This window comes from Musa acuminata, chromosome BXJ1-3, assembly GCF_036884655.1.
Source record: "Musa acuminata AAA Group cultivar baxijiao chromosome BXJ1-3, Cavendish_Baxijiao_AAA, whole genome shotgun sequence".
Lineage (NCBI taxonomy): Eukaryota > Viridiplantae > Streptophyta > Magnoliopsida > Zingiberales > Musaceae > Musa > Musa acuminata.
In genome coordinates, this window is record NC_088329.1 from 3,661,744 (window position 1) to 3,677,891 (window position 16,148).

Consider the following 16,148-nt stretch of genomic DNA (forward strand, 5'->3'; position numbering starts at 1 on the left):
AGAACATTATCTTGCAGAGATGATCCATGGACCACCTACATCAACAATGTCATGGTAGACGCACGAGTTTCCCATCTTGGCGTTCTCGTGCATCCACCAAAGGTTACAGTCTAAATCACTGTTTGTGTGGGCAAATTAGCCACGCTTCAGGAAATCAACCTAAACTGAGGAGCTGTGTCTTCTTCAGCAATACTAAATTGACAGTGAAGGTGACATGGTCCACAACCCTTGTGATGGTCATCATCCTTTCGAGGTTGAATTCACTGAACCTGGGCAAAGGACCACATGCTCACGTCCTTCCATGGGAGTCTTGTACTACCGCGATGTGTTCCCAGTGAGACCCACCTGGATGTAACTTGACCCTGGTTAAGCTTGTGGTGGAGGGGGTGTATGTATGCTTTGACGCCTGCAAAAATGATTGCGGTCCGTCTTCCCATCCCGAAGTGGGAGTTTGGGCCAAGTTGGGATCCCCAAAGTTTGCAGGTGAAGGCTCGTGATTCCATGGTCAGAGGGCTATATTCTTTGCCTCCAAGTGTGAAGACACCAGGTATCAAGTGGGTGGCCATGAATCAGCAAGTTGGGAGGGAAGTGGCCATGAATCGTCCTCCTCCTCTGGTTCACTGCCTTGGAATCAGCATCTTGAGGTAAAAAGAAATCAGTGCAGTAGCAGAACAAAGCTTTCTTGGCTTCCGAGTTTAGCTTGCATTTGGATCTTGATCATGAGGGAAGGAGATGTGTTGTTGGGAAGAAACCCGTTAATGCTGAATAATTTTTTCCTTCTTTGTGTATCAAAATAGGTTCCTCATCAAAATACCAACTTGATATTCAAATGCTAATATCAATCAGCACAGCATAAACAATAGAGCAATAAATCAATCACACAGTGAGATCAAATCTTTTTTAACGTGGAAAATCCAATGTGGGAAAAACCACGGGACCGTAGTCCACCTCAAACTTCCACTATCAATAATGATGATAACAGGTTTACAGTAGGTCTTCTCTAGAATAACTAGAGGATCAGAATAACATCAAGAACATAGATCTTGGCTCAAGAATACCATATCTTCATCACATAGGTGGATCTCCTCCAAAAAGAATTCTAGGTCTCACAGAGTGGATATCACAGGAAAGTACCTTAGAGAGGGTAAACTGCAGATCAACACCGTTAGGATTGTAGAGTTTGCTGCAAGGATTCTCCACATAAAATTTGGGCCGAAACTGACAACGTTTGGCCACCGATCGTCAAGCAGAAAAACTCAGAAACCTTACTTTCTCTCTCCTCTTTTCTCTCTGCACGCCATCGATGTTCACTGTGCACATACACTGCACGCTGCACGCTGCACGCTGCACGCTGCTCTGCGTTTTCCTTTTCCCTGCATACCCTAATTTGCCTTACTTCACCTTAATTAGTGATTTGGGCTCAATAGGCCCAATTTGTCCAAGCCCACATATGGGCTGGACCCAACAATTCTCCCCCTCCAGCTCATATGGTGGGCTGTACCAAGCCCGCTCTTCGCCTACATGCTTCAAGCTTCTCCTTAGGCAAAGACTTTGTCAACATATCTGAACCATTCTCATTGGTATGCACTTTTTCCAACTGTAATTCTTTCATCTCAAGCACATCACGAATCCAGTGATATCTCACATCAATATGCTTGGATCTAGAATGGTATGTTGAATTCTTGGAGAGGTGAATGGCGCTCTGACTGTCACAGTAAACAGTATATACTTCCTGTTTCAAGCCCAATTCCTGTAGAAACTTTTTCATCCATAAAGTTTCCTTACAGGCTTCAGTAACTGCTATGTATTCTGCTTCTGTGGTTGATAGAGCAACACACTTCTGTAACTTAGACTGCCAAGAGACTGCTCCTCCTGCAAATGTCATCAAGAATCCCGAAGTGGACTTCCTGGAATCAGTATCACCTGCCATGTCTGCATCTGTGTACCCTTCTAACACAGGTTCATCACTGCCAAAACATAAACACAACCTGGAAGTACCTCTTAGATATCTTAATATCCATTTCACTGCTGCCCAATGTTCCTTTCCAGGATTAGAGAGAAATCGGCTAATAACTCCAACTGCATGAGCTATATCTGGCCTAGTACAAACCATAGCATACATCAAACTGCCTACTGCAGATGAGTAAGGCACTCTGGATATTTCTTCTTTTTCTTTCTCACTTGTAGGACATTGTTTCGAACTCAGCTTGAAATGACCTACAAGTGGGGAACAAACTGCTTTGGCTTTACTCATGTTGAATCTTTCAAGAACCTTTTCAATGTAAGTCTCCTGAGATAGCCAAATCTTCCTTTTCTTCCTATCACGAAGAATCTTCATGCCAAGTATTTGTCTCACCGATCCTAAGTCTTTCATGGCAAAAGACTTACTTAGCTCTCTTTTAAGCTTTTCAATTTTTCCAACATCATGGCCAACAATCAACATATCATCAACATATAGCAGTAAAATAATAAAATCATCATCTGAAAATTTCTTCATAAACACACAATGATCAGATGTGGTTCTATCATACCCTTGGCTCATCATAAAAGAATCAAACTTCTTGTACCATTGTCGAGGTGCCTGTTTGAGTCCATATAAGCTTTTCCTAAGCTTACATACCAGATTTTCTTTTCCCTTGACTTTGAAACCTTCTGGTTGCTCCATGTAAATTTCTTCTTCTAAGTCACCATGAAGAAATGCTGTTTTTACATCAAGTTGCTCAACTTCTAAATTCAAGCGGGCAGCCAAACCAAGAACAACTCGGATATAGGACATTTTCACAACCGGAGAAAATATTTCTTCAAAGTCAATACCTTTCTTCTGACTGAATCCTTTCACAACTAGTCGTGCCTTGTATCTTTGTTGTGAGCTATTGTTTTCAGTCTTCAATTTATAAACCCACTTATTCTTGAGAGCTTTCTTCTCTTTCGGCAGCTTTACCAAGTCATAGGTGTGGTTCTCAAGTAAGGATCTCATCTCTTCTTGCATGGCTTTAACCCACTCACTCTTATTCTCATGTAGAATAGCTTCTTGGTAAGTTTCTGGCTCTCCCCCGTCAGTAAGCATAACATACTCATGTGGAGGATATCTGGTAGAGGGTTGTCGCTCTCTAGTGGATCTTCTCAATGGAATCTCAACTGGTGGTGGAGGTGCCTGTTCAGTTGGTTCAGCATCATCAACTGTAGGTGTATCATCACTAGTATTCTCACCACAATCTTCTTGTTCATCTCCCCCATGATCATCATGAACTACAGGTGAAGGAACTGGACCCAAACTCCAAGGAATATAAACAGAGGTTTCTGGCTTCTCAACATTATCACCATCATCAAACAATTGGTCTTCAAGAAACACAACATCTCTGCTTCTAATAATCTTCTTGTTCACTGGATCCCATAATCTGTACCCAAACTCTTCATGACCATATCCCAAGAAGATACATGCTTTTGCCTTATTATCAAGCTTGGACCTCTCATCTTTGGGAATATGAACAAATGCTTTACACCCAAAGACTCTCAAATGATTATAAGATATATCTTTTCCTCTCCATACTCTCTCTGGAACATCACCTTGCAGAGGAACTGATGGAGAAAGATTTATCAGGTCAACTGTAGTTCTCATAGCCTCCCCCCAAAATGACTTTGGTAACTTGGCGTGGGAAAGCATACACCTAATCCTTTCTTCAATGGTTCTGTTCATCCTTTCTGCCACACCGTTCTGCTGAGGAGTTTTAGGAACTGTTTTCTCAAGCCTGATACCATGGAACCTGCAATAATTCTCAAAAGGACCCCTGTACTCGCCACCATTATCTGATCGAACACACTTTAGCTTTCTGCCAGTTTCTCTTTCAACATTGACATGAAACTCCTTGAAAGCATCGAGTACCTGGTCTTTAGATTTCAAAGCAAAAGCCCACACTTTTCTAGAATGGTCATCAATAAAAGTAACAAAATAAAGAGCACCTCCAAGAGTTCTAGTTTGCATAGTACAAACATCAGTATGAACTAAATCAATAACATCAGATCTTCTAGATGATGGATATGTCTGAAATGCAACTCTATGTGTTTTTCCAACTAAGCAATGATCACAAGATTTAAGAGATGTACCTTGCAACTCTGGTAAGAACTGCTTTCTAGCAAGAGTTTGAAGTCCCTTCTCGCTGATATGTCCAAGCCTCTTATGCCAAAGATCTATACTTTCACCTTTTCGAATTGCATTAATCTCTCCTTTGTGTAGCTTAGCTTCCATGACATAAAAAGAGTTAATCTTCTTTCCTTTTGCCACAATTAGAGAACCTTTAGTGAGTTTCCATTTACTTTCACCAAAATAATGTGCAAAGCCCTCATCATCAAGTCTACCTGTAGATATCAAGTTAAGACGAATATCTGGAACATGCCTTACATCTTTGAGTATCAATTTGCTCCCAATACTGGTCTCCAAGCAAATATCTCCAATACCCACAATCTTAGATGTACCATTGTTTCCCATTCTGACATTACCAAAATCACCAGCAGTGTAAGATCTAAAGAAATCACCATGAGAAGTAACATGAAATGAAGCACCAGAGTCAATTACCCAATTACTGTCCTGAGCTACAAGGCTAACACAACCTTCATCACAGACAATAGTGATATTACCTTCAGCAGCAACTGTATTGGTCTCTTTTTCATTTTTCTTCATTTCATTTTGTTCTCGCTTCCAAAACCTACACTCTTTCTTCATGTGACCTAGTCTGTTACAGTGAAAACATTTGATATCTCTTCTAGACTTGGATCTTCCTCTATAACCATATGGATTTCTGTTATGACTTCTTCCACGTCTTTCTTGTTTTTCGGTAACAAATGCACCAGAAGAAGATTCACCCTGTTCTTTCCTTCTTGCATCTTCATTTAGCAAACTGTCTTTAACCATATCTATGGTTAGAGTCCCCTCTGGCGTGGAGTTACAAATAGTCACCACATACGTTTCCCAACTTTCTGGTAAAGAGCTGAGAAGTAATAATCCCTGCATCTCATCATCTATATTCATTTTCATAGCAACCAACTTGTTTGCAAGACTCTGAAATAGGCTTATGTGCTCAATAATGTTACCACCATCTTTATACTTCAAATTTACAAGCCTTCTGAGGAGAGAAATTCTATTTCCCACTGTCTTTTTCGCAAAAAGATTTTCTAACCTTTGCCAAACAACATCAGCTCTGGTTTCATCTGAAATATGCTCATGCAAGTTTATATCCATCCATCTTCTAATATAGGCAATAGCTTTTCTATGTTGAACTTTCCATTCTTCATCGTCCATAATAGAAGGTTTATCTTTAACCTTGATAGGCTTATACAAATCTTTGCAATAGAGCAAATCTTCCATCAGACGCCTCCAAGTGGAATAATTTGATGAGTTCAATTTAATCATACCATCTGACTGCTCCATTTCAATCACACAAGAAAACTAGCACCAAACAACCTGATGCTCTGATACCACTTGTTGGGAAGAAACCTGTTAATGCGGAATAATTTTTTCCCTCTTTGTGTATCAAAATAGGTTCCTCATCAAAATACCAACTTGATATTCAAATGCTAATATCAATCAGCACAGCATAAACAATAGAGCAATAAATCAATCACACAGTGAGACCAAATCTTTTTTAACGTGGAAAACCCAATGTGGGAAAAACCACGGGACCGTAGTCCACCTCAAACTTCCACTATCAATAATGATGATAACATGTTTACAGTAGGTCTTCTCTAGAATAACTAGAGGATCAGAATAACATCAAGAACATAGATCTTGGCTCAAGAATACCATATCTTCATCACATAGGTGGATCTCCTCCAAAGAGAATTCTAGGTCTCACAGAGTGGATATCACAGGAAAGTACCTTAGAGAGGGTAAACTGCAGATCAACACCGTTAGGATTGTAGAGTTTGCTGCAAGGATTCTCTACATAAAATTTGGGCCGAAACTGACAACGTTTGGCCACCGATCGTCAAGCAGAAAAACTCAGAAACCTTACTTTCTCTCTCCTCTTTTCTCTCTGCACGTTGTCACTGTTCACTGTGCACATACGCTGCACGCTGCTCTGCGTTTTCCTTTTCCCTGCATACCCTAATTTGCCTTACTTCACCTTAATTAGTGATTTGGGCTCAATAGGCCCAATTTGTCCGAGCCGGGCTGGACCCAACATATGTCTCCGACTGAGCTGATGCCAAACAATCGACTGGAAAGAAACCACCAAAAATCACACAAAAGAAGAGAGAAGACGAAGACCAATCTCTTTTGGATGTGAGGCACAGTAGCATTCCACGTATCGATAGATAGCTGCGCTTGCATCAATGGCTCGGTGAGACGTGCTGCCGTATCCTGGTTTTGCTAGAGCTCGGTGCCCACAACTCATGGGTCCCACAGTGACACCGCCACCCAACCTGCCCTCTGATCCCTTTGGTTCTTTGCTTCCCTACCTTCCTCTACTCAGTTATATAAAATTAATTCAAATAGTTAGAAATAAAAATAAAAATAAAAATAAAAATAAATAAAATGAAAGGTTTATTTTTTAGTGTGTGGATGAGGAGGTTTATTAGACTATGGATGACTTCTTTCTTATTAAAAAAATATAATTTATTTTTTTATTACTATAAATATATATTTTTGGATATGTCCAAAATACTATAGATTGAAAGTATTTTTTTTAAATATTTTTTATCATCTTTTTCTTTCTCAAGTTCTGTAGAAAGTCAATAAGTATAGTATTAGAGCATGATTTAAAAAAGATCAGGAGTATATTGATTAAAAAAAGAAAAGAAGAGATCAATAGATCCAATAGAAATTAAAAAATGATAACGTTGAAGTAAATGTTTTTAATTAACTTCTTCTTATTTTTCAAAGATGAAATTATTGTTTTTAAACTATTAAAGTAATATTTTTATTTATTTCATAAGGATTATGATGAAAGATTCTGAATCTATCATCTATTATGAACTAAATGATGAAAGATTTTTTTCTCAAACGTTACTTATATTATGAACCAAATAAAGTCATATGATAAAAACCTAAAAAATCAAACAGTAGTAAAAAATTTTATGAAGTTTATCTCCAAAATTTGATAGGATTTATATTGCTATAGAAAATGCAAAAGATATAAGTACATGAAGTTTGCTTTTAGTTAATGAATAAAAAGCAAATAGATCTTGTATCAAACTTTAGAAAGTATTTTTCACATGAAGGTATATTATAAAAAGTAATAAAAAATTCAAAAACTAAATCTAAAAAAGGTCAAAATGGTAAATGTCATCTAGCACTCAAGGCAAAGGACGAAGCTAATCAAACAAGAGTTAGAAGAATTCCAATAAAGATAATAAAAAAATTTATCAGTATTTTTATTATAATATATATATATATTAAAAAGATTAATGGTATAAAAATAAAAATCTAAATATTCTTCTATGCTCTCATCATAAAAAATATGGCCATCTTAAAAAATATTATTGGAATAAAAATCAAGCAAATTATTATGAAGAAAAATAATAGTGAAAAAATAAATAAATATTTTTTATGACACCCGATGATGAATATTGTAGATCTGTTTAATTTTTAGATAGTGGATAAGGGACAAAAATTTGTTTCAAAGATTTGATGGGTCAATCGAATTTATCATACAAATGAGAAATTATAGTATGATTCAGGTGGAAGGAAAATGAATAGTTATTATGACCATAAAAAAATATTGATGATATGATGTTTGTTCCTAATTTAGAATAAAATCTAATATTGATGATATGATGTTTGTTCCTAATTTAGAATAAAATCTCGTTAGCATACGACAACCGATAAGGAAATGATATTATGTTATTTTTTACGATGAAAAAAAATTAATTTATGATATAAAATAAAAAATGATAATAACTATAAGAATGATAAAAAGATAAAATATTTTTTTATATTATTTTATTATTTCTCTTTGCATACATTTTCTACTATTCTTCTTGTTGAATTGGCATTATGACATAAAAAATATGATCATCTGAATTTTAGTAGACTAGAATTATTAAATCAAAAAAATATGATAGTTGATTTATCTAAAATTATTACTGTTTATGAATAATATATTTTTAAAAAATAGCACATAAATTCTTGAGCTAGAGAACGATTGAAACATATATATGTAGATATTTCTGACCTATGCAGATCATCTTACATGGTGAAAATAAATATTTTTTGTTATTTACATACGATTACAATATGGGTTTATTTTTTGAAAGAAAAAACTAAAGCCTTTTTTATTTTAAAATTTTTCAAAGCATATGTAAAAAAAATATATTAGTTATATTATTAAAACTCTAGATATTGATAGGGGGGCCAAATTCACTTTCAAATTATTTTTCTTTTTTTACAAGATTGCAAGAATTCATAAGATACTAACTGCAAGCTATATCCTCCAGTAAAATAGGATAATAGAGTGGAAGAACCAAGTGGCTGAGACTATAAAGTATATGCTTAAAGAAAAAATAGTGCTAAAGAGATTTGATAAAAAGTTGTGAGTATAATAATATATCATAGTTGTTAAACTAAATTCTTACAAAGGTAGTAGTACAAGAAAAAACATATTATAAATCATAGTTGGATAGAAAACAGTCACTTAAACGCATTTGGTTGTATTGCTTACTTTTACGTTTCTATAACAAAAATAAACTTGATGATAAAAATATTAAATATATATTTATGGGGTATAGAAATGAAAGAAAAGGTTTTAGACTTTACGATCGTACAACTAAGTAGTGATTTAAAAAGGCGCTCAAGTGAGGTGAGGTGAGACCCGAGCACCTCGCTTCATTTCCAAGCGGCGCGCTTCAAAGACGTGTCGCCTAGGCGCTCGCCCGAGCCTGGGTTAAACCAAGCGACCGAACCAGCGGTTTAGGTCTGGTTCGGGTCTCCGATGCTTTAGTTGGTTCAATCGAACCAACTAAAGCACCGATATTAGTGCGACTTCCCTAACCGTAACCTTGCTCGCCGTTCACGCTGCTCGCCACCGCTGTTGCTGCTTGTTGCTGCTGCTGTTGCCGTTGCCACTATTGCCGCTCGCCGCTCTCGCTGTCGTTGTCGCTGCTCACTTTTATCGTTGCCGCTACCACTGTCACCGCTCGTCGCTCCCGCTCCCGCTGCTGTCGCTGCCTCTGTCGTCGCTCGTCGCTCCTACTGCTCGTTGCTACCACTGCCACTGCCACTGTCGTTGCTCACCTTGTCGCTCCCGCTTTTCTCAGCACCCTCGGTCTTTCCTTTTACTCTTCTCTTCTCTTCTCTTTCGCTTCTCCTCTTTCGAAATCGAAAGTATACTGTTAACTATATACAGTATAACACTATTATTTTGATTTTAATACTATTAATTTTAATATTATTAATTATTAGCGTCTCAATTCGCTCGGGCGAGCGCTTGGGTGAGTGCCTAGCGCCTCGGGCATTTTTGGACCATGACGCCTTTTGGTGCCCACCGCTTTTTAAATCATTGAAACTAAGAAATCGATCGTAAGTCATGACATTATTTTTAATGATAAAGAAGTTTGAAACTTTAAAGCAATCAACGTTCTAACAGTTGTAAGAGAAAAAGTTTATAAGGCACATAATATATTACTTAATTCTTAATACTCATCTGAATCTTTTAATTTAAGTGATTTTAATGATACTGAAATATCTCCAAGAAAACGTTATAATCTTTCGTAGATATACCAGTATAAGGATTTTGCATGTTTTGCTTTGAAATTTAATTGTTTTGAAGTTATAGCTCATAAAGAAGAATAAGCATAAGTAATGAATGATGAATGAGACTTGGAAGATGATAGATTTGCGGAAAAGAAGAAATTAGACTTAAGTGAGTATATTATTGGCTCGTTGCAAAAACATAAAGCTTGTTTGACTTTTTAAAAACTTATTCTGCAGTTACAATTAGAATAATATTAGCATTGATAATCTAGTAAAAATGATAAGCTTATCAATTTAATGTTTCATCAGTCTTCTAAATAGAAAATTATAAGAGAAGGTTTATGAAAATCAGCTCGAAGGATTTGAAATTAAAGGATAAGAAGATAAAGTGTATAAATTTAATAAAACATTATATAGCTTGAAATAAGCACAAAGAGTATGGTAATTGGTAAGTACTTTCTTCAATATATATATATTTAAAAAAAAGGGTAAGCTAACTTTATAGTCAAAAGCCCAAAATTTTTATTGTTTATCTGTATATAGATGATAAAATTTATATTAAAAATTTATTAGATATGATTGCTAAATTTCAGAAAAATAGGATATCATAATTTGAAATGATTGATCTATGACTTTTATATTATTTTTTGAGAATAAAAATTATTCAAGATGCAAATGAAATTTTTTGTGTTAAGAAAAATATGTTAAATATTTATTAAAAAGGTTTCATATAACAATATAGAAGTTTAATTGGAGGGTTAATTTATATCACATTCAATGTCAGATATTATATTTACCGTTACTTTATTATTTAGATTCATGCATAGCCCTAACAATCATCATCCTAGAGTAACTAAAATAGTTCTTGGATATATTAAGTAAACTCTCAGTTATGACATCTTTTATGATCATATAAAATATTTTAAGTTATATTTTTATATTATTAATTATTAGGTTAATTGTATGGATGATATAAAAAATACTTCTGGATTTATACTTAGTCTCGAGTCAGAAGTGATTTCATGGACAACAATAAAGCAAGTGATAAATGGATGAGTGATTAATTTTTTGATACATGGATTAAGATAAAAAAAAATGAATGATTTTTTATTTTAAAAATTATAATATATCTTTTTACCATTATAAATATATTTTGGGATAAATCTAAAACACTGAAAGTATTTTTTTTCTCTTTATTTCTTCTATTATCTTCCATCCTTTCTCCATGAATTAAGAGGAGAGCATACGTCTGCTCTCCTCTTTAACTGCACCCTTACAACTGGTGATGTCACAGAAAGAGCTGCAAGCAAGCACATCTTTCTCCGGTTGCAGGATTTGCTTTGCTTGAGACGAAGAATAGGAAGAAGAAGAAGAAGACGAGTTGGGACGATGAATTCCTGTGTGGGGTTTCGTGCCGATGGCGGTTTCGAGAATGATGGCTAAGGGAAGGGGCCGTAATCGTGACCAAAGCGGTAAACGAATTGGAAACGACAAGGTGGGGTGGTTGGCACAAGTGTTTGATTTCGTGATGCGAACGGGCCGCAAAGTAAGCAACGAAGTATGGAGCGTTGGTTGCGTCGTGTGGACGCAACGCAACGCAACGCAACGAAATTAGTGTGCGTGTCTTGTAATTATTCTTCTGATAAAACTCCTCTAAATTTTAATTTAGTTATAATTTGTATTTAGCCCCTTATTATTATTATTATTATTGTTATTATTATTATTGTTATTATTATTTATTGATTGATTTATTTTAGTCCGCAAATCCAACTAATTCAATAGAATATAAAAGCTCCCATCTTTGCTCTAAAATGAAACCTTTGGCTTCTACTGCTCTCTTTATTGTTGTCGAGAAGGAGCTCTTTTCTTGTTGAGCGGTGTTGTGACTGAGGCGGGAAGATGTGCGGAGGAGCGATCATCTCCGACTTCATTCCGACGGTGAGATCCGAGCGGCGGGTCACCGCCGACTACTTGTGGCGGGGTTCGAAGAGGGGCGGGGCCAATGGAGTGAAGACAAAGAAGAGTAACGGCCACCGCCGGGCTGTGGAGGATACTGAGGATGACTTTGAGGCCGACTTCCAGGAGTTCGAGTACGAGTCGATGGTGTCGGAGGTAGAGGACGAGGTGGAGCACGTCGATAAGCCCTTCGCTTTCGCCTCCACTGGTAACAACACGCTTGTTCTGGGAAAAGAATCGGATTTGATACTGTTGTTCCTCCAAATATTTGTTCTTTACGTTGGTGTGAAGTTGATTCGTTCGTGTTTCTTCTCCGTGTACGAATATGTTACGCCACATCGTTCTCTTCTTTTGTATCATCAGACCACGTTAGGGGCGATATCTTCAAATTAGGTATTGAAAATGTTTGCAGGATTTTAGTCTTTACCTTGTTTTCTGGAGCGATATTTTCCCTGCTGACCAAGATCGGATTTTTCGCCTTGTCTTTTTTTAGTCTGCTTTTGCCGATGGTAGCTTGAAGGTCGAATTATTGAACAGTGAAGAATCCTTATTCTCTGATTATTGTGTCCTTCATGTCTTTAAAGACAATAATTTGGTTTGTTTATTCCTTTTTCGTTTTCTACAAGCACTGAAATATAGTGAAGTGTTGGGATTATTTCCCTCTGGTTTTTCTTGTGATGTTGGCTTTGCTGTTGGTAGTGTTTTTCTTCTTCTTTCTTAGTGGAGGTTGTTCATCTTGTCTGCTTTACATCTCTGTGTATCGTGTGAATTTGTGTGTCATTTTTGCTCCTCCATCCTGTTTAATTTTGTTTTGTTCTCTTCTGAATCTGATATCCTCAGCATGGTGAAATCATCCATTATATGTTGTGTATCATATTTTGGTTTGACGTGGCCATCGTTTCTCAATACAAAGTTTTTATTTTTTTAGTTTTTCTTCCCTGATTCTGCCTTTTGCATCTTCCAGATCTTTATTGCCTATTTTCCTTTCTAGTAGCCTTTTCTTTATTTGATTTTGATTGCAATTATTTTTGAATTTAGAATGAGAATCATAATATCGAGAGCTCACTTTGCTACTCTCTTAAAGAAAAGTTTTTTTAATTATTTTTTAATTGCATCATTCACCCTTAAACATACAGAATTAAGATGGAAATTTTACTTTGCTGTTCTCCTTGTTGTTGTTGTTGATTGATGTTGGCGTGGAAATTGTTAGTTGCTTTGAAGACCTTAGGCTTCTGGTCTTTAACTGATTGCACTGAATTATCCATTAAAACCACGTATATGTACATGTCATTGTCCATGCAATATCTAAACAATGTGTTTCATGCATGCTCTAAATGATATAAGGGTTGACAATTATTTAGGCTTGTATAAATCAGTAACTGTCATTAAGTCTATGAACTCTGATATCTGCTTTTCATTATTTTGAAATTGTAGAATGGAATCACAGATGTTCACTGATTTAAGAAATTTTAATGTTACAATGAGAACTTGTCAACTTACTTGGTAGGTTTTCTTAAGATGTCTCCTCGACCCTTCTTTCTTGTAAGCTCGCCCTCTTTTGAGTGTTAACTTTCTAAATAGGCTTCTCAATCTGGCAAACATCTATTTTTTGCTGGATCAATGTTTCAGGCTATTTAGTTATGATCTTTATCTTTTAAACCACATATTCTTAAATTGGATAATAAGAAATATAATAGTCCTCTAGGAATGTGAGTAACAGTTATTATCCACTGCTATGCACTGTTTCCTTTATCATAGACACATCTGCTTCACAATAACATTTTCAGTTCTGGTCTTAGCTCTCTTGATTTAGTAGCTCTAGTGTGAATTGATACTCTTCATTTCTATTTTGAGAAAAATGGTAAAGAAAGCAAAGCGGTCTAAATTCCTTCAAAATCTTGCACTAATTTGTTACTTCTGTTCTATTACTGTGGCAGATCAGCAAGTCACTCTGAAACCTGTAGAATTCAATGGCCCTGCAGCTAGGTCTGCTAAAAGGAAGAGAAAGAATCAATACAGGGGAATCCGTCAGCGTCCTTGGGGAAAATGGGCAGCTGAAATTAGAGATCCTCGAAAGGGTGTTCGTGTCTGGCTTGGGACCTTCAACACTGCTGAAGAAGCTGCAAGAGCCTATGACGCAGAGGCCCGTAAGATCCGTGGCAAGAAAGCAAAGGTGAATTTCCCTGATGAGGCACCAACAAGTGTTCATAGGCACTCATTGAAACTGAATGCACCAAAGGCGCCCAAACCAAACCCACCAGAGAAGCTCAACTTCCACCAAGATGTGGATTATGTGAATGGACCAGATCAGGATTTCTATTCTGTTTTCGACTTCATTGAAGATAAGGAACCCATCAAGCAATCCATAAACTTTAGCTCCTTCAATGAGATTAAACAATCTCCAGCAATCGAGGAACCTGCAATTAAGTTTTACTCTGATCGGGGAAGCAACTCTTTTGATTGTTCTAAATATGGCTGTGAAGGTGAGCCTAAAACCCCTGAGATCACATCAATTCTTGCTCCGACTATCACTGAAGCTGAAGGAGCTGCATACCTAGCAGAAGGTGCTCCGTTGAAGAAACTGAAAAACAATGCTGGAGAAGTTGTGCCAGCTGTAGACTCTTCTGCCAAACTGTCTGAGGAGCTGTCTGCTTTTGAATCATACATGAAATTTCTGCAAGTACCGTATCTTGAAGGAGGCTCAGATGAACCTATTGAGAGCCTTCTCATTAATGATGTCACTCAGGATGTGAATGGTGTGGATCTCTGGAGCTTCGATGACCTGCCACCAGTGGCAGTCAGCGGTTACTGAGGGACCTCATATTCTACCAACTGGTGTCCTGTAAATAAGATGCAACTGTACGTGTATTGTTTATGTTGTGTTGTTTAGGTATCACTGCTGATGGAAATATGGAGAACCAGAAATATTGGCAATGTTCACCAGCGGAACTTTGGTTTGTACTATTTTCTTTAGTTGCTACATGTTTTGTTTATGTCGTGTTGCCTTTTTTTTGGTTTGCCTGTCATGTACTGAACTTGGATCTTCATAGTTAACTGGTAACCATGTTCAAAACTGATCAAATATTGCTTTTGTTCAATGTTAGTAATTGTTGCCACTAGTTTTGTTTGGACATAATCGTGCTGCACTTCTGCAGTTGCATTGTGTATACTTGATCTGTCTTGTTGCTCTACTCTATAAGGAATATTAGTATCTTCAAAATGACATCCTTATGTTCAATGTTAATGATTTCTGTTTTGGGAAGGAAGGTCTATTGGAAAACGAAGCAGAAAGATTAAAACAGATTTTTGATAACAGATAATAATATAATATCTGAAATATAATATTTTCGTATATTTGTTGTTGCAAAGTTATTGTTGTTGTCCCTTCTAGTGAACTTCATGTGGTGGTAGATGTCAGTATTGGCTATTGACTAAAAAACTATCCTCTTTGAGACTAAATGTGAACTGCTGTGTGGGAAAAGGATTTACTTTGGAGATCTGAGTTCTTATTTGTTGTATCATCTGTTTAACTTATGATTTGATGGAAATGGCAAATACAGAACTGAAGTTATTCTTAGTTAATGTGAATGACACAGAATTGGTTGGTTTAGATTAAGAACTAGGTTTTCTGAAGCAATAAAGATGGCCTGTCACATCCTTTGGAATTAATATAAAGATCATTTGGATGCTGGTCACTCTCAAAAGAGATTTTTGCATACCCTGTGTGCCCAACTTTATGGGGTATGGATGTGCTAATTTTTGGTGTGTCATTTAAGGCTGATTAACCACTTGAGTATATTTTAGCCAAAAGTCACAGATGCAACTTGCATCAGATATCTTAGGTTGGGTAAGCATTCATGTGTATGCTTTGCAGACTGCACATTGGGATCCTAATGCTTTGTCCCCAGTGGCCAATGGAATCTTTAATATTCTTCAATGTGTGTTGAAGACTGGTTCCACCAACTTGACCTCATGACCATCCTTTGTGTGTGAAGGTTTTTGGTGATTGGAACTTGGTTCTGCTTCATCCATCCACCCATGTCAACTTCATGATTGCCTCTGATCATTGTGAAGTCAGCATCCAAACCTCAGCATCATTAGAGTGTGTCAACCCTTTCTTCCTAATATAGTCTAACATCACAAGTTGTTGATTAGCTATGATAAAACAAATAGTTAGCCCTGATAGATTCATAGTGATGAGAGATAAATTGCTTAGACTGTTAAATGTGAATGCTACTAGTGAACTAGACATCTGATGTGGACTGATTCCATATGAATTGTCCCACAGCCTTGTCCTTACTCTTGCATTTTGACTTCAAACTTTGATTGCAAGTTTTTGTGCCAACTACAACCATCATATTATCCACAACAAAGTAATCATTTTGTCTAGGCTGAAGAAAGCTATGCAAACAGCACTCTTCAACAGATCTTGGATGCCAATTCTATGTAGTACCAAGACAAAGATATATCTTACAGAGGCCACTAGGATTAAAGTGCTGGTGTTCAC

The 16,148-nt window shown here is 36.5% G+C and overlaps 1 protein-coding gene across 1 annotated transcript; it reads left to right on the forward strand.

Moving 5' to 3' along the window:
* Positions 1-11,495: 11,495 nt before the first annotated feature.
* On the forward strand, positions 11,496-14,634 carry LOC135617351 (ethylene-responsive transcription factor 1-like). The gene is made up of 2 exons (XM_065117440.1): positions 11,496-11,849; positions 13,579-14,634. Exons 1-2 carry the CDS (start codon positions 11,585-11,587, stop codon positions 14,451-14,453), a joined length of 1,140 nt encoding a protein of 379 aa, XP_064973512.1. The 5' UTR covers positions 11,496-11,584; the 3' UTR covers positions 14,454-14,634.
* Positions 14,635-16,148: the final 1,514 nt, after the last annotated feature.

What these genes read in the sequence shown, in the direction of transcription:
- LOC135617351 (XM_065117440.1), top strand. Translation starts at nt 11,585, where the DNA reads ATGTGCGGAGGAGCGATCATCTCCGACTTCATTCCGACGGTGAGATCC. An exon ending in CTTCGCTTTCGCCTCCACTG is followed by an intron (nt 11,850 to 13,578) that starts GTAACAACACGC and finishes TTACTGTGGCAG; the next exon opens with ATCAGCAAGTCACTCTGAAA.